The sequence below is a fragment of the Falco cherrug genome, chromosome 5 (genome assembly GCF_023634085.1).
Source record: "Falco cherrug isolate bFalChe1 chromosome 5, bFalChe1.pri, whole genome shotgun sequence".
Lineage (NCBI taxonomy): Eukaryota > Metazoa > Chordata > Aves > Falconiformes > Falconidae > Falco > Falco cherrug.
The window spans coordinates 8816529-8844213 of NC_073701.1; the positions used below are offsets into that span (position 1 = coordinate 8816529).

The following is a 27685-nucleotide window of genomic DNA, read 5'->3' on the forward strand; positions in this document are numbered from 1 at the left end:
TTCTAGTCTCCTGACTTTTAATAAGATGCCAGGCACAGTCTGAGCCTTTCAGAAACTAACTGCTCAGCAGGGAATTTCAAGTATTTTCTCTTTGCTTCTCATCTCCACGTGTCTGTTGGCGGGGTTGACAAAGGACTGAAGGACAGAGACTGCAGAAGATGGATCTGTCCCTGTTCCTGCGAAGACACCAAAGGACAAAAAAATCCCCATGTTCCTGAAGTATTAAAACTTAACCACTGGGAATCAGGGTGGATTTTGCACCTCCTGGGACTGCCAGGCCATCAAGGATGGGGCTCTTGCTGACTCTACCCATACAAAGCCTATGGCAGAATCTCCACTAAGAGTGTGGGGCTTGTGGCAGGCATCCCAGGGCAGGGCTGTGTGCCTCCCACAGGCGATTTGTGAAGCAGGTGTTTTCTTCATCTTGTGGCTGTGGGCAAGGAAGCATCCAGATGCAAGCAAAGTTTGGAACAGGAGCAGGCACTGGTCAGCCTCAAGATTTGCCTTTGCCCAGCCTGGGAAGAGGACGGGTAGGTGCCCGTTCCCTAGTATGGATCAGAAGCCAGGCTGAGGCTGGGAATGGCGCTTGGTACTGAAACGCAGTCAGGCCTGCAGTAAAGGTGAACATGGCATGTTGTGTGTACGGGGCTGGAGGGCTGTGGAACTGCAGGGAAAGTGCTAGTTGACTTGAGGAAAGTGTATTTGATGCAAAGTGCCAGGACTGGTGGTAGGACTCAGGACAGGCAGCCCTCATTTTCTGTAACATACCTCTGACTGTCATGAGCTAGGCACCTCAAACTTTCCGCTTCAGTTATCCCTTTCCCTCAATTTAACTAGTGGCCTATGAGAACTCACTGTTACTTAGCATTGCTAATTACTTCCTAACCTGAACCTGCAGTCTGGCAAGTTTCTTGACCAAGGGCCCTTGCCTGCATCTTCCACCCTCTCCATATTCTTCAGGACCATGCCTGTGATGACAAAAGAGGTGTTGGGCCCTCACCTCACTCGCATGGAGCACTGTAGCTCATCACGGTAGTTTCTTCTGGAAGACAAGAAAAAAAGTGTTGGTAAGATACACTTGCCAAAAACTCACTAAAGCAATCCAACATTGTGCCTGTTTCTAGGACAGGCATTCCCTCAGCTTACAAGCCATGACTCCCCTCTGCTAAGACACACGAAATCACTGTTCTGCGTCAAACCCTCTGTGTGCAGCTAGTCCAGATTCACCCAAGTCATGGGGCCTGCCATCTTTTGAAGCTGTAAGTCCCAAACAGCTCCATTACAATTATGGATTGCTCACTTTCTAAAGCTATAGCAATCCCTGACACCTTTCTGGCTTTTCCTCCCACTAGAGACCCCAGAGAATAGAGGACAAGCTGGTTTTAGTGTCATTCTTCTAAGCCATTCCCTCACTATGGTCCCTCTGCCTTTTCTGCCTCCCACAAAGTGTGTGTACAAAAGCACAGCTCCGAGCTCCTTGCTCCCCTCTTGGCTGGGAGAGTTAAACCCTAAGTGGATCTGCATGCCTACTTCAAGCTTGCAAGTTTGGGACCAGAGAAAGAAGGATCTACCATTTTGAAACCCAGGATGGTAGGTCTATCACTAGAGAACTTCTAAGGGACAGTTAGATAAACATGTCAGGGATGGTGTGGTCTTAGACTTGACAAGTTCAGAAAATTTATTTCCAGTGGTACATTTGGGTGGTTTCTGCAGTACAGCATCTGAACTCACCTGGCATGTAGTAATCGTAGACCTTGATATTAGCTGGCTTACGATCCTTCACTTGCATGTCCTGCTGCACCAGCAAAGTGTAGGTGTGAGGTTGTCTAGTCAGCTAAGACCAAGAGATGCAAGGATTAAAGCCAGAACTGAAGTCCTGTAAGACAATCCCTTCCTCCTGCTCTCACTCAGGCTCCATAGAGACCTCATCACCATAACAGGTCTGTTCTGCTTTCCAGTACATCTCAGAAATACCTTTTAATTCACATTCTGTGGTGGTCATCATCCATTTCTGGTCACTGAATTTTACTCAGCTTATGAGAGACATCAAACCTACAGAGTCAATGTGCATCAGATATCTAAATGTAGCACTAGTATTCCCAACTGATCCCACGTTCCCGTCTAGCTCTGCTCTGAGTGCCTTCATGAATCTTGCCTCAGTGGCTTTCTTATACGCAGTCCCATTACGTCAGCTTTTATTCTCCAGGCTCATACAACCCTCATCATTAAGCAGACAAATGCAAGGTGTGGATGAACATCTGCTCAATGGTAGCAGTTGCACGACCTGCTGTTGATTTAGTTCCACTTTGTGCTACCTGGCAGCCTGAGCTGAAATTTTTTTCTGTGCTGCCTTTCTGCTCTGTGCTGTAGATGTAACGAAAGCAGCATCTCTGCAAGTCTAATGCATCCACATGACACGAACCTGCTTACTGTGAGGCAAGCTTAGCTCAGCTTATTGGCAACTGGGGATGAAGAATCACAGACGTGTAAAGTGCTCCATGGAAATTCTGCAGTTTTAAAATTCTTGTCAGGTCTTGTTTCTGGTGCTGTTTAGGTATACATGTAGCTAGCGAAAGGCCGGAGTGGTTGTTAATCTGTTGGTTAATGAGGCTGTGGAGTGAGCACTGATGCTCACGCAACCACCTGGTTTAATTTTGAGTGATCTTGGCAAACTCTATGAGAACTCTTAGATGCTCCCTACTACATTCAGGCTGCTTAAGGACTTTCTAAGAATTCAGGCTTGCTTGAATTTTACTAGATGGATCCTACTACTACTCCCCAGTCCTGATCAGACACTGTACATGGACTTTCAACACTCTCTGAGCAGTGCCAGCAGCTGTAGGCTTAACATCAGTCAGCCTCATTTTACTCACATTAAGGGGCCCTGTATACAGGCTCTACAGCTGAACTACTGCAGGCTGACACAACGCTTCTCCAGGTCAGCAAATGTGGCTGGTATGCAGGAACAGCAGCTCTGGATACTTAAAATACTAATGGAACCAAGATGCCAGAGTAAGCTAAAAGCTATCTGCCTGTCCGTAGTCCTTTTAATGACTAAATAGCCTAAATTGTACTCACTTCCTCCAGGTAGAGAATGACTCGGTCAGCTTCACTTTCAACTTTCTTCACTAAAGGCATTTTCTTTAGCTGAAAATAGGGCGAAAAAATGTCAGGAAGACTCTAACAGAAAGCAGAAACATTCAGGGATATTTGTCCTTGTGAGAGCATGGGCGAAATGTTTGCATAGCCAAAAGCCCTTGGGGTAGGGGAAGGCAAGGTGCGGTCTAGAAGAGACTTTGGGTATAAAGATTTCTCAGCAAGAAAAGAACTGTGTTTCTCTGCCCACAGGAATGATCACAGTTCTGCATACAGCCCTGCATGGTGGACATCCATCACTATTCCCATCCCAGCTGGACACAAACTCATGGTCTCACCTCTTCCAGTGAACCTGCCACGGGGCTGTATCCAGACAGCAGCTCCACTTGGATCAGGACCATGTTGGTGGACACACGGTTCCCTGTGTAGCTGCAGCAGGAACCCAGGGGACAGCACTAATGTTACTTTCTGAGCCATGATTTGCAGATACTCCAGCCCAGCTTTGGTACTCAGGTGGAGGAATCTGCCTTTCCTTCCACTGTTTTCCCTGTAAGCATACCTGTTCCTGTACTGTAATAAATCTTTGTGCTTCCCCTGATCTCTCTTTTAATTGTGATGAGCCAGGGAGAATAAATTCCTTGGAAGGCTTCTGGAGTTACCTTCTCTAAGCATGGCAAGGAATATCACATCCTCTGTCTGCTCTCTTGGCAGTTCTGTCCCAAGTCAGGTAGGGGTATAGCAGAGGAGGCTGGTGTGACAGTCAACCAGGAGCAGAGGAGGGAAGACTTAGGAAGTGTCAGCAGTCAGTCCCACAGAACCTTCACATCACTAGTGTTTTGAGGCCTAATCCTAGAAGGGGGTGAGACCCACAGACCTTGGGAGAAGTTTGGGTGACTGGCATGATAACAAGATAGGACTAGAGCCTGAGCCATCTCTTTGGGGTATTGTACATTTCACCCAGCTGAGGAGAGCACAGTTAAATGAATGGGGACATCTTAGCACTTTGGACCCCATGAGTGAAGGGGAATCCTGGCCATCAAGAGACTTGTGTGGTGCCAGAAGCCTCTGAGCAGAGGGGAGGCAAGGGGCAGCTGAGTGTCTCCTACCGAGCATGAATGGTGACAGGGAACTGGGTGGCGCTGGGTGCGGTGCACTCTGTCTGCACAGATACAGCAAAGGCGACATCGCTTCTTGGGGGAGGGAGGTTGTACCGCAGAATGGCCTGCCAGAACAGAAAGAAACTAGTTGACAGAGAATTTCATTTCTATTTTTTTTTTCTGGAGAGTTTTCTTGTCTAGTGTTGGCTGCTGTTTGGTGTAAGAGAAAACTATGTGGCAGAAGTGGAGGTTCTGCTGGTGCACTGTTCCTGGTGGTGTTCACTGGACTTCTTGGAGCAGAGATGCAGCTCTGATGGGATGGAGATAATCCAGATTTAATTTGGGGAATTGCTATTCCCTTCCTGTGGATCCCAGCTACTCCTACCAAGTCACTGCAGCAGTCTGTTTTCAGTGTTGGCTTAATAGCAAGGTGAGAGGTTCCCCTGGCTTTCAAGGCTTTTCCCCAGACAGACCTTTCCTCCCTGGCTGCCCTTACCTGCAGGAAGAGGCACCCATGGCCCTGCACACGCACGGTGTAATCTCGGGGAATGGCTGGCAGCTGCACTGTTTGCAGCAGGAGGCGATTGGTGTTGTCTACTCGGATGTTTTGGTTGAAATCCTCAGAGGAGAGAGAAGCCTGAAGATCAGGGCCATCCTTGCTGAAGGTCTTGGTTGCATAGAGGGCTAAGGCTTCCAGAGCAACCACCGTGTCCTGAGGGAAGAGACACACATTGGGCAAAACAGGATACCTGTGTCCTGTGCATGCCCAGTCCTTAGCCTCCCTCATACTGCAGCTACAGCTCAATAAGGGTTGAGCTTTTGGCATGGGATTAGCTCAGAGGAATACAAATATTCACCTGATCCCAACTTCCAGGAGCTGTAAATCCCTACATCTTTTTTTCTTTCTTTTTTCCTTTTTTATTTTTTTTTCTTTTTTAAAAAAACTATGGGCTGTGTTAGAGCCCATTACTTTCACAAATGATAGCTGATGGCAGGTTCTTTGCTGATGATGGCTCAAGGGGATTACCTGGGTCGAAGCAAAGCCTCCGTAAGGGTTTTGCTGCTTGATGAGCCAAGACACAATCTGGGATGCCTTTCTGATGTCATCTGAAGACAAACTTGATTTTGAAAGGTGAGCCATGAGGATACTAGATGTCAATTCCACATCAACAGATGGAGCTCGATACCAGTACAGGGAGTCTTCTTCCTGTTTGGACCGTTGACTCCAGAATATTTGGTCATCTAGAGATGGAGTGGGAACAATTCTGGAGCGTGTAGCTGTAACTAATGACCTTGGAGCCCCACTCAGCCCCTGCGCCTAGATACTGAGTGAACATGTACATTGGGTCAAGATATAGGTGCATATCTCCCTATTTGCCCCCCACACCTTGCTATTCCCAGTAAAAGCCTAGCCTTGCAAGTTGGGAAGGAGCTCTACAATATCCGTGAAGCTGCCCTGGTTTGGATGACTGGGTGAGCCAGGACTATGAGATCATCCACAGAAAATGTCGGTCTCACAGTATAGATATAGCCCATGACAGCTCGGTGAGCAGAGGCTATCCAAGCCTTGGGGTCCCCACAGAGCGCTGCCAGTGCCCCCCTCTCCCTCCCTGCATTCCTTTGGTTGTGCAGCCCTGAGTTGTCCACACAATTCTGCCCCACAGTCTTTGGTACCTGATACTGTGGCTGCCTTATCCAATCTTTTGAGGATTTTCTGCACGAGGGCCTTGTCACCTGCTACTGCAAAGGCGTTTGCAGCTAGTGCCAGACCATAGAGGTTGGAACTGTCAGTATCAGCATTGACCAGGTCCTTTATACATTTCAGAGCTTTCCACACAACTGGGTCCTAGGATACAATTAAAAGCACACCGGTTGCTGGCAGGGTGGATAGGGTGGGGAATGCAGCCTTGGTGTGTGCAGAGTGGGGTGGAAACAGGGACAGGATACATGGGAGCAAACTGGTAACATATGGAGAAAGGCAGAGCACCAGTGCACTGCCTGCTGAGGGGCTGCGCACACAGCCCATCCCTGCTGCCGATACTCACGGAGCGTGGCATCCCGGAGTGTATGAGAGCTGTGATGATTGCAGAGCTCAGCCCCAGTCCTTCCTCCACTGCACCCTGTAGCCACCACAAAACAGAGAAGAGGAGGGCTGCTGTGAGAAAGGAGAGGGAGAAGTTTTCCAGTGCCTTCTGCTCCCTGAGCAGAAGCCAGCGCAGGCAAAACTGCTGGTCCTATTCTTTCTGCTAAGGAAGCGCCAGGACTGGTATCTACTCTTGCGGATCCTTCTCAGCCATGGCGCCCCAAGCCCCTCTGGGCAGCTGATTCCCTCCCTCTGCTGAACACATCCCCCTTTCCCCTACCCTGCAAAAGATTTTCAGCAGCAGATTTCAGTGCCGGGGAAAGTGCTGTTCCCACAACCCCTCTGCAAGCTGGCACCTCAATGGAGGGCCAGGACAATGGCAAGGGTATGGAGGAGCAAAAGAAAAGGTATCTTTTGCAAGGGGAAGTGAAAGGTACCATTCTCTTAGAGGATTATCTGTCCTGTCTACCAAACTGCTGCTGGCTCCACTTTGCTAGTATTCTCTGCGTGTCCATACATGCACAAGTGCTGTGCTTCTGAGTGTACAGGGCACATCCCTGGCAAGGTGAATCTCCCATGAGTGGCTGCCATCAATCTCCATTCACTCCATTTCTGACTTTCTCTGTACAGGGGGAAACCCAGACTGAAGGAAGAAACGGCAGCTCAATTTATCAAGACAATAGCACAGAGTTGTTGGTTTTTTGGTTTTTTTTAAGCATGTGTTACCTTTTGAGAGGGTGCTAGGGCAGGGCACAGTTCCCATGAGCTTACTAATCAAATGCAAACCTCCATCATTCATAACTTGAAAAAGTGCCACCATGACTAAGCACAAACCTGAGTGTCACCCAAGGGTGACCCTGAGCACATCAGAGCCTTCCTCCTGCAGTAGGATTTGTTCTTGGCACCCGGAATATGAAGGAGCATTATGTAGTGGGGTAAATGAGGTACCTAATGAACAGCCAGCACATGTCATACCATCAGCCCATTGTTGAAGAGCTTCCCCACACTCTTGAAGCAGCCAGATGGAGTCTGACTGTTAATCAGAGCACTGGCAGCATCCTTTAAATTCTGCTCATCTATGTGGATGAAGTCCTGGGCTTGGCTGAAGGTCTTGAGGACAAGGGCAGTAAGCCTAGAGCCAAGGAAGGGAGAAGAAAATTTAATTGAACCAGTCACAGATGCCCATCTCCAGTAGGGCACAGAAATCTCTGTGTCTTCCATTATGTCATCCCTGGGGAAATACCAGTAGGCCAGAGCCTCGGTATACATGGAGAATTGGAAGCCATGCACGTGAGGATGGTCTTGAAGCTCAAGCTCAGATCTATTTGCATCAAGAGAGAAAAAATTCACTGACGGTTCTTTGCTTCCCCCAGATCTCTGTCAATTCCAACACAGTGCACCTGAGCAATTTAAAGCCAAGAGGGCTGATATTTAGTGAGCTCACTCAGCTCCTTTCCCAATCCTGTTTGGGCACAAAGCACTCTGGAAAACCTGGGAAGAAGGTGTCTTTGCAGCTAAGTTTTCAGAGTCAGTCTCACTTGGGGTTCCCAAGCACAAACAATCAAACAGGGGTACCTCAAGTCAGCTTATTGGCATGGTTCTCTTCCAGAAAGTCTCAGGAGCAGTTTCTGTTCAAAACACCACACCTCCAGCCTCCCTCAGTTTCCCCAGACCAAAATCCAAGCCAGCTTGTGCCTGACCAGGTCAAGCTGTTGTTCCTCAACTGTGTCTGGACATCGCTGCTTACCATGTGTTCCCTGGCTCACTTCCTTCCCCAAAGGCACTGTATGAGCCATCTGCGTGCTTGTACAGGAGCTGACGCTGATATCCTGTGGGAAGAGGCTGGGGGTAGTGAAAATGCTCTGTGTCTGTCCTGTTCTCAAGGTGTCAACCTGCCCTGCCACTCCTGCTGGTCATTAGAACATTGCCTCTAAGGAGTTTAGCAAAGGCCTTTCAGAGGGGTGCTGTGTAGTTCTTGTTCAGCTGAGACACAGCAGCCTGATGTACACTGCTGTAATTCCCATGGTGTCAGGCAAGTGATGCTGCACAAATCCTGTTCAGCACCAAGCCTCTGATGAGATCACCACTGTACAACTACTGTAGTGGACATCACCAGCTTGAAAATCTAACATGAGCAGAAATCCACTCACCGCTTTCCAGATAACCAATTGCCTTCTGTTTGATTTCTGGAGTCAGTTGTCCTGTTTCTTCAAGGTATCGTGTGATAAAGACATTGGGGGCAAAATGAACCATGTTCTGCTCACCACAGCCACTGGACATCTGGAGGAGCTCATCTATATTGTCCAGTGCTGTCCCCAGAATGTCACCTGTAGTACAGAACAACAGCTTTGGAAGCTTTACGTATTCTTGCATGCAAAAAATTTCTGGTCTCACTGATTCTCCAGATAACCTGCTAAGACTGGCCTCAGTTCACCTCTGCTCACACTAGGGTGACTAATATCTGCAGAGCCCTGTAGGAACAGTGATATGGTACTTGCCCATCTTTCCCCTGGTTGGGTGAAATTATACATCCACCTGGCCCAGTGTCACTTGTGTAAGAGAGATGGGATGTTTCTCTGGAAGATGTAAAGGCCCAGTAGCACACTTCCCTGTACACATTCCCTTTTGTTACTCCGTTTGCTAAAGCAGACATGGTGGCATCAGAAGGAAAGACTCCTGCAGGGAAAAAAATCTTACTTTCCAAGAGCCCCTTAAATCTCACCTAAGAAAGAGATGTGGGCTCTCTCCGACCCAAGGACCACATTCTCTGGCATAGCGAAAGTGATTGTCTCTGAAGTGGAAGTTCCTGCAAATGGCAGAAGCATCAGAACAACAACAGGCAGGAGGGAGATGGCAGAGCCACAGGCATTCCCAGGAGATGGTGTAAATCAGGCTGGGATCACCTCATCAGTTGGTGAAATCAGCATTCAAAAGAGAGCCTGACCCGGAGATCAGGCCACTCACTGATGAGTGAGGCAGTGGTTTGGTGCTGCCAGGAACTGGTAGTACTGGGTAGAGCTGAATGGCTTTGCCTTCCCATAAAAGCTCCAAAATCCCTGACATGCCCCTCACCTCCAGATAGTCCTAGAGTTGTTCACACACCACACTGCTTCTGCTTGGTCTCCTTGCCCTGTGTGCATGTACAGTCCCAGTGGTAAGACAGTCCCTGTCTCTGGGGTACCTGCACCTACCTTTAGGGCACAGGACTGAGGTGTGGGTCTTTTCCTCCAGCAGCCCCTCTGCCTGGTGGGGAAAAGGCTGGTCAGCTCGGAAGGGAGAGCAGTAAAACGAGACAGCAGTTGCGCAGCACCCCACCTTCCTGCAACCACCTTTTGCATCCTCATGGGCCATGCAAAGCACCGCACAGAGAGGGCGGGGATATGTGTGCTGACAGAGAATTTTCACTGGGAAGCAGGTTTCTGAGCTACTACATGCCCCCAGTGCAGCCTACTCTTAGAATCACTCCTTGACCAACCTCCCCGGGAAACACGCCTGTCGGCCCTGCTGGTTCTCCCTTGCCAGAGACACCCACTGGGCTGTTTCGACCCTGAGCTGTTTCCAACCTTCCCAGGACCCTGAAGCATACTCTGACCTTCACCAGCAGGTGTTTAACCACTGTGTCCTTCCCTCCAGACTCTGGCACAACAGCTGTACTCTCAGTGCAAACATCTTCCTGATCCATCGCCTCAGCAGTGACAGTGAAATTCACCTTCCCTAAAGAACAAAACATCGAGAGGCTGTTTGGCACATCCATACCTATGTTTTAATTTGCTCAGCCTAAGGCTGCTCACTCATGCTTCACATAATAGGCCACTCTCACTTCCAGTCCAACCCTGGTTTCCTCAAGCAGCTCTGCCAGTGCCTCCCACTCCTGCCCCTCCCTTGTCCTCTTACCTAATTTTGTAGCCTTCACGTCCCAGAAAAATGTTTTTGCTGAATCGGGACACAGACACGTAGTGAACCTGACATTTGCATGCACAAATTCATAATCCCTGGAGTCCATTAGGCTAAGCTGGAGCTAGAGGTGAAACAAAAGAGAGTTTGGGTTACAGAGTTGCTGCTGTGTTTTCCCTTTTAGCTCCTTAATCCAAATATCAGTCAAGCCCAGTTTGAGTATGGTGATAGCCCTGTCGCAATATCTATGGGACACCAACAGCCCACGGACATTGCAGTCCTGCAGGGCTGAACTTATCAGGGGTTGGGGGTTAAGCTTGACAGAGATGGCTCTGCATGGGGTTTGTGAGGAGCTTCCTGAAGTCTTTTGCCCAGTGCCTGAGGAGGCAACCCCTTGTCCGGGTCTCTATCAGTGAAGTACCGTTACCACACATCCCCCTGCCCAAAAAACATCCTGGAGGGAGCCACTCACCACCATGCACTGCTTCAGGTAGCTGAAGACTTTGACTTTCAGGGGAAATGACTCTCCCCTGAAGACAGAGTAGGGCAAGGTAGGCTCCACAAAGAAGGGCTTGAAGCTCTGCAGGCTTGTGGTGTCTGAGATTCCCAACCCATGGCTCTCTGAAGTGCAGAAGGTCATGGCTCTCCAGTCTGTGATACTGTCGGGTACTGTGACAGCTAGCTCAGCAGCCCCTGAATCACTGAGGAGAAAACAGGGTGGAAGGGGTTGCCCCTATCCCTGTAAAGATTTCTCTTGCGAAGACAAATGGAGAAGTACTATGAACTGGAAGTGCATGTGAAGGTGTGAGTATTTCAAGGAAGTAACACAGAGGTATGGGAAAGATAGCAAATAGGTAGGCAAGGAAGGACAGAAAGGCAAATACAAACAAAAATTTGCTTCTAGACAGTGCTCCACCTCAAATTCTTGTTTTGTGTGGGCACACAGGGCTCCCAGAGGTCCATATTATACACCCAGCCTGTGCCAGGGAGTACCACGTGACACTTCACCACACTATCACCCAAAATCCCAACCACAGCTTGGCAGTCATCGTTAAAAGTGTCACTTACAGATCTGCATACACAAAATGGAATATGGTACCTGCCCTGAAATGGGCCTAATCCAGCCATATGAGATGGCGAGGCAGAGATCCTATTTTACGGATTAAGAACATTGACACATGGGAGAATTAAGAAAGCTGAGATGTATGAATAAGGGGAGAACAGTAGATACTGCATAACCTGACTTTAGCGAGGCCTTTGACACAGTCTTCCATAGTATCCTTGTAGCCACATTAGTGTGGACTGGACAAATAGATGATAAGGTGAACAGAAAATTTGCTGGACCATTGCAGGCAAAGGATGATTGTTGGTGACACAAGGTCCAACTGGTGTCTGTTTACCTGTGGCATCCCTCAGCCACTGATACTTAATGATATTAATTCTGCTTAATGGCTTTATTAACAACCTGGATAATAAGAGAGGGGACATCTTCAGCAAGATTAGCAGATGAATCTTGCCATGTATTAGCAGACTATATCCTACTGGGGAGGGGTTCCTGATATGCCGGAGGGAAAGGCTGCTATTGAGAGGAGCCATGACAAGCTGAAAAAATGGGCTTGACATGGGTGAATTCTGTATCTGGGATGGAATAATACCATGCAACAGTACAGGCTAGGCAGCGACTGGCTAGTAAGCAACTTTGGCAGAAAAAGAGGTGGGGTTCCTAGTAGATAAAAAACTGAGCATGAGACATCTTATGTGCCCTTACAGCAATGAAGGCCATCGACTTCTGGACTGTATTAAGGCAACTGCAGTCACTGGGTTGAGAAAAGTTTTTTTGCCCCCTGAATTGGGACCACATCTGGAGTACTGTGTCCCATTTTTGCTTTTCAGTATAAGAAAGACACTGACATACTTGAATGCATCCATTGGAGGGCTACCAAGATGGTCAGAGGGCTGGGGCATTTGATATACAAGGGATGGCTGAAAGAACTAGGATTCTCACACGAGAGGGAAAAGATAGGAAGAGATCTTTCAGCTTTCTAAAACTAACTATTGGGAGGGTGTAGAGACAATGAAACCAGTCTCTTCTGAGGTGCATATTGATAGGATGAAAGGTAACAGATGCAAGTTGGAGCATGAGAAATTCTGACTTGGGATAAAAAAAAAGTACCATGAAGATGGTCAAACACTGGAACAGGTGCCCAGATAATCTGTGGAATTTCCGTCCTTGGAGGTACAGAGAACTTGACTACAACCTGATCTAACTGGAGCTGACTTGTGCAGGATGTTGAGCTACAGACCTTTGGAGGTCTTTTCCATCCTATAGAGTCTGTGATTTTATGTTCCCCAGGATCATTTGGAAAATCTCAAGCAGAGCCAGGAACTGAACCAAACCTCTGTTGTCCTTATACACTTCTTCACACCTCTCTTTTCTTTGTTGGCGCAGAAGCCATTAATGCCCTGGCTCTGTTCCTGCCTATTCCCTCTCTGCGTAGGAGGTCTGGATCCATATGGGGCCACAGCCCATAATTACTCACTTGATGGGAACCAGAGTCCAGATGAATGTCTCTGGAAACCAGGTACGGACTGCCCGTGCCTCGCTACCCAACTCAACGTGCTCTGACTCAGCACGCACAACAGCACCATCTGGTTCTGGGTCTAAGTTGTCCAAGTTATCCAAGTCTGCCAGCTCGCTGTAAGCTACTAGGAATACAAACATTCATTCAAAAGCAGAGCAACTGTGAAATCGGGGTAGAGTTTAGCTAGGAAAAGTTCAGCTCTCCATCCCTCCCACTTCCACACCAATCCTCCTTGTCCTCTCCAAGATGCTCTCAACCTACTTGTCTTCCATAAGACAGCCCAGGAGACCATCTGGACTTCATTACGTGTGCTCCCCCTTGAGGAGCTCTACCTGCTCACACTTTTGCCCTCAGCCCCTGAAGAAGGACCTAGATTCTGCCCAGTGCCAGTCTTGCCTCGTTCTCTGGTTTCCAGCAAGACCTTTCCTAGTCTTACAAACAGATGTTCCCTCCTGGGACAGCTGCTTCCTTTCCCCCCTTGACCATGTTATCTTCCTGCCTGCCAGCAGAAGCTTCCAAGCAGGTTCTTCCTATGCAGCCACCCCTCTGCCCCTCCAGTGTACTGGACACACATGTATTTCAGGACCCTTCCCCTTTTCCTGTGGTGTACATCTCCTGTGCAACCTCCCACTCATCTCTGGAAGCCATCCCCAGTTCCTCAGCACACTGCACGTTCAGCTGCCCTTGTGCAACCTGTATGTTACCCGTAATTTCCAAAGAAACAGGATAAATCGAGATGTACACATGTAGTCGTAGTAGAAAGTGGTCTGGGTGCGGCACTCAATTGGGGACTTGATTTGAAGGTTGGTTAAAAATGTTAGACCTGAATTCTGGAGGAAAGAAGGGGAAGAAAAGAAGGTAGATTTCAGTGGAGGCGGTGGTGTGTCTGAGGGTCTGTCTCTGCCCTTGCCTCCCAGCGTATCAGCCACCCTGTTCTGTTGCACCACAGCCTGACCTGCAAATTTATACAGGGAGAGAATGCAGATCTGCCCTGCTCCCAAATCCTGCTAATGGATCCTCACACCAAAGGAAGCTCTCTCCAGGCAGCATTGCGGGGGTGACCACTCACATGTGCATGCCCACAAAGTCATCGTTTTGACATCACAGTTTGCTGCCCACCCTAAAAGACTTGTTCTCCTCTTTCACCTGCTATTTCTTTCTACTATTCTTTCCCTCCTTTCCCCAGTCCCCCTTCTCTCTCAAGTGCTTTGCTTTTTCAACCTCCAACTTTCTGTGACTCAGGTTGATGCTCCCCTTTCCTTCCAACTCATAGAAAGTCTGAGGGTCTCAAGCTTGGCATAAATGGGGAGCTGACTTCTAGGGATCTGCCCAATCAATGGGAATTTACCAAGCTGGGAGCATGGAGGGCCAGAGACCTCTTAGTTCAGAAGCCTGATGGATTCAGAACCTGAAGTTGCCAGTGTTTACAGGAAAGACAATCTGTGAAGCTACCCAGTGTGGACCTGGGGTACAAAAGGGCCCACCTCTGACATTTCAGGTTTTCTGGAAATTAGATTTACCTTCAGAAGTTCATAAATATCTGGTTGGGACACCGCATAAGAGTATCTGTTGTACATAAGTGGTGACATTGTTCCTGGTGGAAGGGTGCTCTGAGGGGAACTGGTGACTCCTGGGCTCTGGTAGGTAGTACAGTAGTCACTGTAAGGGTCTGTGAGGGTGCTGGAGTGCTCCTGAGAATAGCTGAACATGTTGTGCACCTGTAGACAGAGAACAACACCAGCACAGGTCAGTGTGAGAGGCAGAAAGTTCGTCATTTCTATCCAGAGATTTTCTGTGACTGCAGACGCAGAGCTCAGATCCTGCCTGCCACGAAAGCCCAGCCCCAAAGCTTCTTGAGCTACATGGAAAGCGTCCACAAATTTTACATTCACAGCACCACAGAGGAACATGAATCCCTCCGGGGTATGGCTGCATAGCTGTGGCCACTTCTAGCTCATAGTTTGTACCTGTGAGCTCAATGCATACAGTGGGAACACCTTCCCAGTAAGTCATTAGATAGCTTCTTGTCTGACTGAAGGCACATCCTGGATCCACCAAGACAATGCTAAGAGGCAATTCAAGGGTCCTTAGACACAATGCATCTCAGGTCTAGAGGAGAAATGGGACCCTTCCACTGCCAAGGCACCACTTACAGTCCAGTCTGTGAATGGAAGGACTGTCTGGTTAATGTGAGCTGGAACAAAGACACGGAGCCTATCACACATTGGGTCTTTTTTTTTTTTTTTAACATAACTCTTTTTCTCAGTGTATTGTCATTAATTGGTTTGGGAGACGGAATTCTCTTGCCATCTGGTTGCCACTGTGGCAAAGCACTCTAAGTTTAGCAAAGATGTGACTTTGGGGGTATACTCAGGGATGCCAGTGGGTTATTCTATTAGATTCCTCCATAGAGACTGGATAATTTGGCAGGTGTTTGATGTCAGCCATTTTCATTTTTTTTCTTGTAAGCCATATCCTGTCCCCATTCAAGTACTTGCTTGTATACCCGCTGTGCCTTATTAACTGGTGACCGCAACCCAATACTCAAAAGGCATCGCTCCAATATTAGCAAGGCTCAGCACTAAAGTGACTCACACTGTCCCTGGATAGCTCAGCCTCTGGCCTCAGGAGAAGGATGCTCTGGTCTACAGCACGGACGCTACATAGGGAACCTGGTGCAGCTTGCAGGTGGAGTCGGACAGCTGATCCTGGGAGAGCCACTGTGTCTGAGAAGCCAAGCTTCACCTGAAACAACAGAAGAAAAAAGGACTGAAGACATTGACAGAGGAAGGAAAGGGGAGACTGTGGCTTCTGGATTCTGCTGGATATCTATGGCCAATCTGCAGTTAATGAGCTACCCTCCAGCCTACCTGTCCGCTTACATTTTGTGCACTACTTACATGGTTCCTGAAGCACTTGGAGATTTTGAGACTGAAGGTGTCAGCTGCCACTTGTCCCTCAGGGAAGGCAGTGTAAACAAAGAGGGTAGCCATGGGTGAAATGAGGTCAATGGGCAGAGCGACATTGAAAGTCCCACGATATTGACCTGAAGGAAGAAGGACAAATAGAAAAGGTGTAGGAAGAGGCAAGGATGTCTGTCTCCAAGGTTTACAGCAACAACACATTCATCCTCTATAATACTTCTGTACAGTTACTTGGATAAAAATTACTCTATCTTGCTTCTGGGGAGGCCACAGCTAGACCAGGATGTAGGTTAGTGCCATTTTGTAGCGATGACCTTACATCACGAGTGATCCTGGCAACAGTGAGCAATTGGAAGAGAAATTACTTTCCACCTGAGTCCAGCAAAAGGATTCTGTGAGTTTTCTTGGATGTCTCTGGTAATTCCTGCTTGGCAGATAAAGTCTGACAATTTCATAATTTGACCAGAAAAAAAATTAAATTAGGGAAATTAAAAGACAGACGAGAGGGAGCGTATGTGCCATTTCCTGTTTTTTGGTGCCAGCTCTGTTGTTTCCTCTTGGTCTCAGATCTCTTTTTTTTCTCCTTCCCCATTTAGGCTGGAAGGGCTTTCCTGTTGGGTCCTTAATCTGTTCCTGGTATTTAGATGCTCTTACCTAATGGTGGGTCAAGAAGTACTGTTGTCTGGCCATGATGCACAAGGGATCCTCTGGCCAAAACCTAAAGGGTAGTGAACAGAGCAAAGGGTTGATAGTGTCTCTGCTCCATGTCTCTGGGCCATCAAAGAGCCCTGTGCTGACACGGACCCGTGGCAAAGCTGACCTTGTTGCCTGCGCTGCCCTGCACTCACCAGGTGGTAGAAGTCTGCTCTGGCAGCCCCATCCCCCAGCTCGGTGGCTAGGATGCGATAGTGCACAGTGACCTGCTGCGTGTCCCCACAGGGCAATGTTGCCTGGCCTGGCTGGATCCTCACAGAGCTGTGGCTGGAAGAGTAGAAGGCCCTCAGTACGAGGGATGCAGTGCCGTAAGACACCCTCACATTTTGACCTCTTAAGTCCTCCGGCTGGGTCTTTGCCTGTGGCACAGAAAAGGTGGCTCAGTGTCTGAAGATTTCTTACAGCTCTCCCCCCACCAAAACCAAGACTCAACCGGACAGTGGGCTCTGAACTCTCCCAGGGTAAGGTGTCTATTTCCAGTTAAGCCAAGCTCAGCCAGCACCTTTCTGTGGAGCCTGGCATTGCCCACTCCAGCACTCTGGGATAACTAGCACCTAAACAGGAGGCAGGAAGCTGTATAGTACTAGGGCTTGGGCTGGAGCCCGAACTTCTGCAATGCTGCTGCTACCCTGCAAGCAAGCCGGACTGTTAGACTGTGTACAGTGGCTTATTAGTCGCTGGATCACACTACTGAACGCTTTGATTCTGTCTGGTACATGGGGGAAAGTATCAGTGTGGATCTGCCCCGACAATGTATTTCACTGTGCAGTGTTGTTCTACCTGCACACTGTATTTCTTTTAGCACTTTCCCTCATTCATAGGATAGAGGTGGCAGGGGACAACTGAAGATCACAATGGCCTTGCTCATCTTTGACCTGTGACCTATCTGCACGCAGACTATGATATTACCCTCTTGTGGACTTCCAGCAAGGTCCATCATCTAAGATACTCTATGCACTCTGACAAAGAGACAGGGTTTGCCTCAAAGTGCCTTGACTTTGAAATTTAGATAGGACATGTATTAGAACTTACCACTACAACCAGAAAAGAGAGCCTCATGGGAAAGCAATACAAACTTTTCTCTGCCAATTCCCTGTTGGTGGTGTCCTTATTTAGCTTCTTACATCCTGGTTACCTTCTCTGTTCCAGACTGCCTTGCAGCAACTGCTTCCTTACTAGCCTTCCTTCTTTCTATCCTAAGTTTTCTGCCTTTTCGATCACAGGTTTCTCCTAACTCTTATGCTATGAGGAAACATAATGCAAACTGGTCACTTTTGTTTTGTCACTGTTGTTTTCTTCTCCACATGTATTTTCAGATGCTTCTTCCCTAGCTTCTTTCCTGTCTTCTTGTTCCATACCATGTGGGAGTTCTTCCTTCACTCTCTGTCCCTCTCCAGCCCCACAAAGCCATTTCCACCTCAGACAGAGGTGCTATGTAGGCAGACCTCAGTCACAAGCTCATGGGGCCTCTGTCCGTTGCCCCAGCTCTCACCATGTCTCCTGACTGCTCAGGGACTCTGCATGGTACTAGCGGCCAGAATGCTGACTGTGCTATAGGTTGTTCCTTTTGCCCAAATCTGTCATTTCACTGGTCCGTGCCTCCATCTCCCTGGCTATACTGAGACAATGACATAAACTATAGGTCTAAGGGATGTATTGCTTGGCTCTAGCCAAATCCAATGTCATTATTTGGCTTAACCTGTAGTAGAACTTTGCTGCTGTTGTCCCATGCTGATGTCTCTAAAGTGAAAGAGGCCATCCCAGCATCATCCGTGAAGTAGCTCTTGGTCTGCTTCCTGCTGCCATAGGACACTGTAAGAATAACCTCCTTGTTCTTCAGGTGTGTCCCATTGGCACTTTTGAGTTCCAGCTGTAACGGTGCAGAGAACAGTCAGAGAATTAGAGGCCTCAGGATCGAAAATCTACCTTCTGGTAGGAATCCCAGCTCCCCTTCCTGCAAAGGGACTCTCAGCGTAAACTCTAACTCCTCCAACCCCACCCCACCCCCAACTGATGCAGTAGCCATCTCATCTGGCAAAGCCATGTGCCTAACCTATGGTCACACTTTTGGATTACCTCTTGGTAAAGATGTCAAAGGAGAGACTGGGACAGAGGACTGTGCTAGCAGCCTTGGGCAGCTCATAGCAAGGGGACCCCTCAGTACTTCTGTGCCCACCACTCCCTTAGGCCCAGCTGCTGGGCTTTCCATGTTTCTGCCCTGTTTACTTACATTGCCATAGTAGGGAGCTCCTTGCTGATAGTAGTAGCTTGTCCCCCAGAACTGGAGAGTTGTGATACCAAAAGTGACCTTGCAGTTTTCAGTGGTGTTGAACTCCACCCCTAGGAAAGACAGGAGGTGCACGTAGGTGAGTATCGTGCATCTGAGCAAAGGCGGCAAGATTGGCTGCACTGAGGTCCATCAACTCATTGATAGTCCATTGACTGTCATTCATAGGGGATTGCAGGTTCTCCATGTAATTTCAGGAGTCATTTAACACAACACACACATGGCAATAGTGCTTCCTACATTCTGACCTGCTAGAATGACAGCAGTCTACCAGGAGGTCTCTGACAGTTATCAAATGCTCTTTCCGACTTTAAGATAGTCCTACTCATAATTGTCCACTTCCATTCTCCTGTCATTCTCACAGCAGAGTCACTAGAAGGCAACATTCTTCCTTGCCTTCACCACATTAGTTTACAGTCTGCTGTCTTGTCATGCGGCCGTCTGAAATCACTGCGGTTTTTTACTAAGTGAATGTGTGTCACTGCTTTCAGCAAAGGGCTGCAAACCTTTTTCTTGTAAGGAAGGGTTTGTAAAATTCTGTAAGAGAGGAAGCCTTACAGGATGGGATATTTAACAGTAGCCCTGGACAAGTAGCCTCATCTCCCTATCTGGGATGTGGTGATAAATCTGATGAGGAGCTATTGACAGTACACAGTCAGTACCTTGGTTATCACTGGTTGCTCTGAGTGTCTCCTCATTCCAATGGACTTTCCTAAAGTATGGTTTAAGAACAGAAGAACCTGGCTCACCTCTGTGCACATTTCTACTGTGTCTAGAAGATGAGAAAAAACAGCTGTTGCCCATCTTTGCCAAATCAAGGTGACTGTCAAACTTGACTGGCTGCAACAGCTTGTGGAGGAGCAAGCATACCAGTGAAGCTCGTCCTGCAACTGGGAGAACTCACATGTCCTATATGGTACGCGAGAACATCCATGCTGTCATTGTGCTCCCAGGGAAGACACAACCCTCTGAACATTTGACCCCATGGGAGCCAGTGCAGAAAGCTCCAGTGATTTGATGGGAAGACACAAGGATCCACAAGAATTCTTGCAGATGAAAACTCAAAACCCCAAAGACAAGCATGTGTAAAATAAAAGATTTTCCATGAAGTGTAGAATCAGTTTTTGCTACCTGTTCCACTTTCTTTCAGAAAAGCCACAGCTTCCAGGTTGAAATCATAGCTGTCACCACGCTTCTGGTGGTAATTCTTAATATTCACCTCAGTGGCAAAGCAGCCATCCTCGTTTGTCTGGGGATGTGAAATTGTATCTGTTAACCAATCATGAACCCACTAATCTCTTCTGCAGTGCAGATCAAACCCAAGGCCCTGAAGTCTAAAAGTATGTGACTAAGACACTTGAGTTAAAGGAGCAACTCTCATACTGGCATGAAATGTACTAACTTTCTGTGAAGCATTCCCTAATAGGAGACGCTGTTTCACATGTGTCTCATCTTTACACATTCACCCATGCGCCAGCAGCAAACATGAATTGACATTTCTCCCTAACAACATGATTTCTTCTGCTAGGTAAGAATTTACCTTTAAGATATGTGCTTAAATATATATATATTAAAAATATATAAACAAATAGAGATACATTTATTCAACCCTAGAGATGAAAAAGTAAAGTCTGTGCTGAACTACAATTGCTTGCTTAGATGCTAGAGGCAATTTCTGTATCTCCAAAACAGCTGTTTCTGGGAAACAATACATAAGTGTTTACATCAGACTAAAAGGCGGTGCTAAAAAGCATCCAGTGGAAGTGAATTAATGTGGACAGTGTTTGTATCTTTTATTGCCATGTTGCAATATCTGTTTTGTAGGCAAATCTGCAATAGCTAACTTGCCTACAGATCCTTCTGCCTTTGAGTGCATCTAAGTGCAGTCAGAGAAATCAGTGACAGGGGCTAAGACTGCTACACTGGGGATTTAAGGACATATCAGTCATTCAACCCCAAGCAAAGAGTATGCTGCTTCAATAACTGATGCCTGTCCCACTTCTTCCTTCAGTATTCTTCCCTCTCTTTGCCCCTGTTCCTGTTTTTTGCAAGAGGAATGGGTGTCCCATGTGCTTACCTCGCCAGTGTAATCCTTACAAATACTGCGCTTGGCTTTGGAAGACTTCCGACTATAGTGGAGATGTTTACGGCACACCACAGCCTTCACACTACCTTGGACTGGTTTCCCATAGGTGTACCTGGCAAATACGACAGAGATGACTTACATACACATAGAGAAACACTGGCTGATGTGTGAATAATATCAGCTTTAGCCTGTGGTTTGCAGCTATGCAATCTAGCAGCCTGCAGTATCTTCACTGTTCATGAGCTCAGCAGAGACCAGGAAGTTAAAATTACTTCATCAGATTGAGACAGAAGGCTGTGGTGGGTCAGTTCTGTCCGAATCAACGCTAGTCCCACCAGGCAGTGCTAGGGGTCATTGTGGTGACCACAAGTTGAGTCATTATTCCTTCCACACTGGCACTAATCAATGCAGCAGAGGTACCGTACTGTAGGGCACATGCCCCACTGAGGGGCTTCACTACCACATTTCCAAACAGAGAAAGAAGTAGGGCAAGAGAATATCGAGAAAGGTGAGAGTCCAGGAGAATTCCTTAGCAAAGGGTACCAGAGTACCAGAATTTGGGGTGAGGGTAGGGTTGGCAGAGACCAGTTTGAGTTCAGTTACAGACAGCAGTGCAGTTTCCAAACCAGTAAGAATGCACCTTCCACCATGATAAGTCAGCTCACATGCCACAGACGTGGAGACGGAAGTTGTCCTCCAAGATAGTGACCACCTGAGGCATCTGGATGGAGACACTGAACTTGGGCAGCACTGTGTGAAAGCAAAAGGAATATAATTCATTGAGAACAGAGAGAGTTCATTTGTTCCAATCCTCCCCAAATGTTTTTTCACAGAAAAGAAATCCCTCCTTTCATTCCCTGACCACCAGCACAGGGCCTTGCAGTAATGCACCAGAGCCCAGCCAGGAGACTGTGGTGGGAATAGACAGCCTTAGTCTCCTCCCCAGGGCACAGTTGTGGGACAGTGCCTCTGTCCAGCCTCAGGACATGGGGGAGGAGAAAGCCAGTGGGCCTGAGTGAAAGTCAGCGATTACGCCTACTGGCAGGCAGCTGGACATCTCAGGTGCTAGCACAACTAGCACAGCTGTTCACAGCTGCATGGCCCGTTCAACTCTGTGTGAGAGAGGGGGGCTGGAGGCAATACACCTTTCTCTGCTGCCTTCAGCTCCCTGAGACTCTTACCATACTCCTCCACCCTGAAGGCATGTGTGCGGTCAGGCATTTTGATGACGTACTCTCCAACTGGTGCTTCTGCAGCCAGAGGGAAGGACAGATCCACAATGCCTCCCACAGGTGTAACGTTCAGCCACTGTGCAATTCGGTTCCCTCTGGGGTCCTGCAGAGGCAGTAGTAGAGAGTAGTTATTTGCCAGTGCAAAAAGAAACTCTTTTGCAGGCTGCCCAAGCTACCACAGCATGGTCTGAGCAATCATCCTTTTGTCCTGAGAGCCCTGGTCTTGACACAGCTACAGGGCTTAGGTAAGTCTGAGCGTGAAGAGGACAGGGCTTTTCTCCCTGTGTCATTGACAAAGCCAATCTAGCATATTATTGCTCTCTGGTGGCACCACCATCTGGTTTATTGCCTGCCTGCCTCACTAAGGGATAGAGATGGTCCCTCATAGAGACCCCTGGGGTGATCTGAGCTGGCATAGCCCCCAGGTCACAGTGGAGAGGGTCAATGCTGACAGCACATGCTGCCTAAGGCATAAGCTACCTGGGAGTGATTATGGGGGAGCCTGATATCTTGAATCCCCAGGAAAGTCTGGGGAAATGAGTCCAGGACTTCATGCAGGGGACCGTGAGGCCCAGAGAGAAAGGAGGATGTAAAGACCTGGGGTGTAAGGGCATTTAGAGGCTTTGTTGACTGTCAGTCATGAACTGACTGACAGTGTTCTCACACTGCTGGTTCTTGGGAGGGCAAGGTGCACAAGTCTGGCTACGGTCACACTGCCCAGCCAGCAAGGATTCAGCGATCAGTTGATGGGTGCTTTATAAACATATGGAATGAGTGGGAAGTGTTGTTTGGAAGAGTGAAACTGGATCAGGGTGTTACGTTTGTATAAACTGGCATAAAGCATTGTATAGGTGTCTCAGAAACTGTATGTTTATCAATCGATTGCTTGGTAGGTATGGCATGCAGTACTGCCACTTACTAGTTGGAACTGTGACCTCTATGTGGGTTATTACAGACTCCGCACCACTTTCAGGCATCTTTCCTCAGCTCAGGTGATTGCAGTCCATATTTTACCTCCAATATTGAATCTAACCTAACAAATTCTGAGAAAAATATCCTGAAAGCTGCTTTAGGAAGTTTCTCTAGCTGTGTAGCCACAACACTAACTGGTCAAATTATTGTTTTCTGCACGTTAAATATAAAAGTCTCTTTAAAGAAAATTCAGGATTTTCAGAAATCTCCATTTCACAGGCTAGAGGGACTAGAAGTCTAGGAAGTTTTTTACTGGCCCTGTATGATCGGTATTATGACATTGCACTGCCAAACTTGTGTGGGTACCAAAGGAAGAAAGGGCAAGAAGTGAAGGACGGTTCCCATTCATTCTGAGGTAACTGGCTTTCTGCATCCATATTTCCCCACCATAATCTCCAAACCTGTGTCTTCCCCAAGATGAGTGGAGGTCACCACTTTCAAGAAAGTAGGTGCTTTACCTTCAGTTCCACCAGGCCGTGCTGTGGGGAGGAAGTGACAGTTACTGGTGGGATGATTGCAGGGACGTTATCATCCACTTCCCTGGAATTTTTTATTCCCCCAACCATCCATGAGTCTTCCCTAAGCATTTCCCAGGGACTGCCCGTGACCCAACACCACAAGCAGCCCAACGCTATTTTTAAGCACCACCAGCAATGCTGAGACTGGCTGTCTGCAGATGGATCACCCAGCTGGGCCAAGCACTGATCCAGACGGCATGGAGGCAGCCCATAGCATTTTCAGCTTTTTAAGGTTTCTTCTCTCTTGACTCACCGTTTCATTGCTGGCAATAAAGGCCTGATCCAAGGTTACGATTCGCAACTTGACTGTAGAGCAAAAGAAAAACAGGACTGGCTGAAATGAAATCAAGTTTGTTAATAATAATAAAAATGGGTGGCTAAGAAAGATGTGCCCACATGCTTCACTGAGAGGGTGAGGGCAGCAGCCAAAGCCATCCGCCCCTGGGCCTACGGTCAAAGCCTTGCTATGAGCTGGCCTCCTGCTAGAAAACAAGTGGTAGGAGAGGCGGTGTGGAGTTTCTGGGAAGGCTGGATGTGCTGGTGAGAAACAGCATTTTTCTGGACATTGGACCTGCAGCGGGGCACTCAGTCTTGCTTGCAGTGAAGGTCATGCTAGCAGAAACGGTGGAGAAGCACAGGGCAAACAGCTGGTGATCTGAGCTGTGCTAGGGCAGTGATGGGGTCTGCGGGACCATGATCCTCATCTGAGGAAGTCTGGGGGAGACGGAGGGATTTAGGGCACTGACCAACTATTATGGCTTTGGCTGGAGCAATCACGAATACAATACAGTGGTATCTGAACCTTTTCTCACACATCAGCTAAAACACATAAGCTGTGCTCACACTGGCATGCTGTCTGAGTACTGCTAGTACTGGAGAAAGCATGTGCCATGCCTACATAGGAGAGAGGTATCCCCAAATCCCTCAAAGCCTAGAAGGGAGATGAAGCCTGTGACCCATCTCCCTTGCAGAGAAGGCCCTGCTCCAAGTACCAGAGGCTACCCCATATTTTGTGGCCTGAGAACTGCTCTTTCTCTCACAAGACATGGCATTCTGTCCATACCGATCTGTCCAGGTTTGTACACTGGCTTGTCTGTCTGGATAAAAGTCTTCTTGTCTGTATGCTTGATTAGGACTTTCTGTTTCTTCTGAAACTCTGAGTTGGGTTCCAGGACCGTGATAACAATAAAAGCCACTTCACTGGGTTTTCCAGCAGGAGGAGGGACCTGCAGATATAGTTGCAACCATCATTCAGGATGGTTCACATTCATGGATCCCAGGCTTCTGGAATAATGATTATGGTACTGTTTTTATATTGCTCCAGTTCTTCTTGCCCTGAAAGACCTCACAGTAGTTTTAAGAATGTTTTCTAGAAGAGTAAAATGTCAGTGGGGCTACACAGCAGGAAGGGCACTGGCAGATCTATACAGGCTGAAGCAGAAGATTCAGTGCCCTAATAAGACGTCCCCATGGGAAGACACAATTCTTTGTCCTTCTCCCCAGCAAGAGCAGAACTCACGCACTATCCACCCTACTCAAAAAAAAATACTGAAAAAACCCTTTTTTTTTTCCTCACCTGGAAGCTTGTGCAATGAAAGAAGGTGAGCTGAGAGATGGACTGAGTGATCAGAGTCTCATTCCCAGCTCTACTTTGCAAGGTTACTGTCACATGGATTGGGACTGCTTGCTTTCTGCTGAGCTGAAGGCACACTGTCTCTGAGAAGGGGTAGTAGAGCTGAGATGGTATCGCCACAGCATAATTTCTATTAAAAAAGAAAGAAAAGGAAAAAAAAAAAAAAAGTCAGGTAAAATGGATTTTCTAAGAGGACAGGTTTTGACTGTAGGATTTCAGTACTTCCTAATAAGACTTCTGGTCTCTTCACTTTCATGTTGTCAGTGGGGCAAGATCACAACGTTCTTCTCATCTATAGCTAGTGCAGCCCTTAACACTGACTCTGCACTACACACTGCATGCACATGTAAAATTATACAGTCACTGCTTCCAAAACTGGAAGTCAAAATAAGGTGAAGAGACCTCCCCATGACACCCAGCATGGGACCAGCAGCAGAGCTTGGCTACATTGCAGGTTTCCTGAGACTTCAGCCTTGAACCACACTACCTGTCACCATCAGTTTGCTTGGTGTCTTTCTGTCCTACCAGCTGCCTCTGGGCTCAGAACAAATGCAATGTCTATGGGACCCAGAGTCCCAGCATCGTGTCCCGGACACAGTCTCATGAGCACCTTCTCTTCAGCTCACAACACTCCTGTCCTCCGTGTTGTCTTATGCCAAATCTCACACTTCTGTGGCTACTCTCATAGCTGCGCCCATGGATAACAGCAAGCAGCTATTCCTATTGTTTCGTTCTTTTTCATCTTACACTGCACTGCAGCAACTAGGACACAGAAAAGCCAACATGCCAGCAGGTCTGAAAACCCTTATCGCTGACTCCTGCTTACTGCTTCTGGGCAGGTTCAGCCAGCAGCATATTTGGCAGCAGCAGAAGAAGGAGGGCAGGGCCTGGAAAGATCAGAACAGCAGGAGGCAGGGACATGACCTGCTGGCAGGTCTTTGCTGGAGCTCAGCACGCTGGCAAGAGGGAGTCAAGGTCCTGCTGGCCAGGAGCCTTGAGTGGTTTCACAAAAGTGCTGCCAAGCTGCCTTGACTAGCTTGTCTGCTGCTAATGTAAGGGGATCTGGTGACAGGTGCTAATGACATTTTCCTGCTTAAGCTGACTCATGGCACCTGCCCCTGCCACAGGGCCAAAGAATGGGTTGAGCACTAAAGACTCACTGCTTGAAGCTCCTGTACCTACCTTCCTCCTAGTGATCCTTTACTCTAGAAATTGCCTTACACCCCTTTGACAATTCATCCTTTACCCTTGCCTTCTGAGCTATAAAAGTACGAGACAGCATTTCTGAGGCTATCATTCAAGAATCCCAAGAGCCAAGCTGCATTACTTTCTCATGAATCTACAAAAATATTGGTATATAGGCCAGACAGCAGGCAGCCTATTGAAGCAAGCAGAATTTCCACAAAGCAAAGCTTTGTTATGAAAATAACAGTGTGAAGCCGGTAGCAGAAAAGCATCATTTGAGCGGGAGTTGTGACAGCCTATGGAACATGTCCTAGAGGAAGGGGCTGTATCCCTGCTGGAAAAGAGTTTTAAACTAGATTTGTGCATGCCACACTACACATGGCAGGAGGAAACCCAGCTACAGCCTAGCGACATACTTCCCACTGTAACAACTACTGTTCGAGCGCAGCCATGTTTCTGCTTGCACTTATGCCATGGCTGCAAAAGCAAAGGCCTTCAAAAAGCAAGAGCATGTTCACAAGCCAGTATATCACAGCAGTACCTGCTGGAACAAGAGCTGCATTCGTGATAAAGTATATGAAGAGAAGTGGCGCTGGGAATTGTCCGTGCCAGTGGTCTGAGAAATGCATGGAGGGAGCAGGCAGCCAGCCAAGCCAGAGCAAACACACCACTTCACAAAGACTATCCCTATTAGATACCTTGGGCTCATGTTTGCTGGGTTTGTAAAGGCACCCAGCTTTGTCCGCTGAAGATTTCAGTGGTGACCTCTCACTCTAGGGACAAAAGCACAGCCCAAAAGGGAATTTATTCTGCCGCACAGCAGGAGATGTGAGATGTTGGCAGGTCACAATTAATCACATGCAGAAAGCTCGCAGAGTTGCTCTGCCTGCGTCCTTGCAGAAACACATGGTCTACATCAAAGGCACTAAAGGGAGAGCCAAGTAGTAGGGGTAGCGTGGTCAGGAGGGTGCATGGGAACCAGATGAAACCTTAGGAATATGAGAAATTACACCGTTCTGGAAAAACATTCCTGGTCTTATGACTCCTGTCCTGTTTCTCATACACCGCCACCCCCCAGGATTCCCCACAGACCAGAGCATGTATGTAAAGTAGCTGAGGTTCTTACAGCGTTGCAGGTGTTCCAGCTGTGCTAGGCAGGAGAAGGAAGCTGCCCCACAGGAAAGCGATGTTCCACATAGCTGATTGCAGGCTGAATCCCTCCATGGAGAGCTTAGCTTCTCTTCTGTCCCTGCTTCACCCCTGCTTCTGCTGTCTTCCTTCTTCCCTCTGCCCCTCATCCAGAGCTGAAGGACTATGCAGCTCCTGCCCTGACAGGGTGACCGTTCTCTCTCTTGGCTTCCAAACCAAGAAGGTGGAAATCA

General features: G+C 48.0%; 1 protein-coding gene across 5 annotated transcripts; it reads right to left on the reverse strand.

Annotated features, from left to right (window-relative positions):
- LOC102048794 (alpha-2-macroglobulin-like protein 1) lies at positions 1-27685 on the reverse strand. 5 transcript variants are annotated; one of them, XM_014285646.3, is made up of 36 exons: positions 27430-27682; positions 25062-25248; positions 24549-24711; positions 23739-23791; positions 23426-23446; positions 21945-22098; positions 21429-21513; positions 20755-20875; positions 19809-19926; positions 18621-18730; positions 18090-18260; positions 16525-16749; positions 16331-16394; positions 15653-15798; positions 15348-15497; positions 14273-14470; positions 13495-13582; positions 12711-12873; positions 10643-10871; positions 10171-10294; positions 9869-9990; positions 9468-9519; positions 8999-9082; positions 8427-8603; positions 8024-8105; positions 7252-7408; positions 6239-6313; positions 5868-6039; positions 5221-5435; positions 4690-4905; positions 4203-4318; positions 3435-3525; positions 3079-3147; positions 1732-1834; positions 1001-1042; positions 1-176 (listed from the first exon to the last, which is right to left on the reverse strand). In XM_014285646.3, the coding sequence occupies exons 1-35, from the start codon at positions 27525-27527 to the stop codon at positions 1002-1004; spliced, it is 4440 nt and encodes a 1479-aa protein (XP_014141121.3). In that variant the 5' UTR covers positions 27528-27682; the 3' UTR covers positions 1-176; position 1001. The 5 variants fall into 5 exon arrangements, 4 of the variants coding, with proteins under 4 accessions (XP_014141121.3, XP_027670831.2, XP_027670834.2 ...); XM_027815030.2 differs by having other exon boundaries at positions 12711-12876; XR_003562996.2 differs by lacking the exons at positions 1-176; positions 1001-1042; positions 3435-3525 and having other exon boundaries at positions 12711-12876; positions 27430-27683.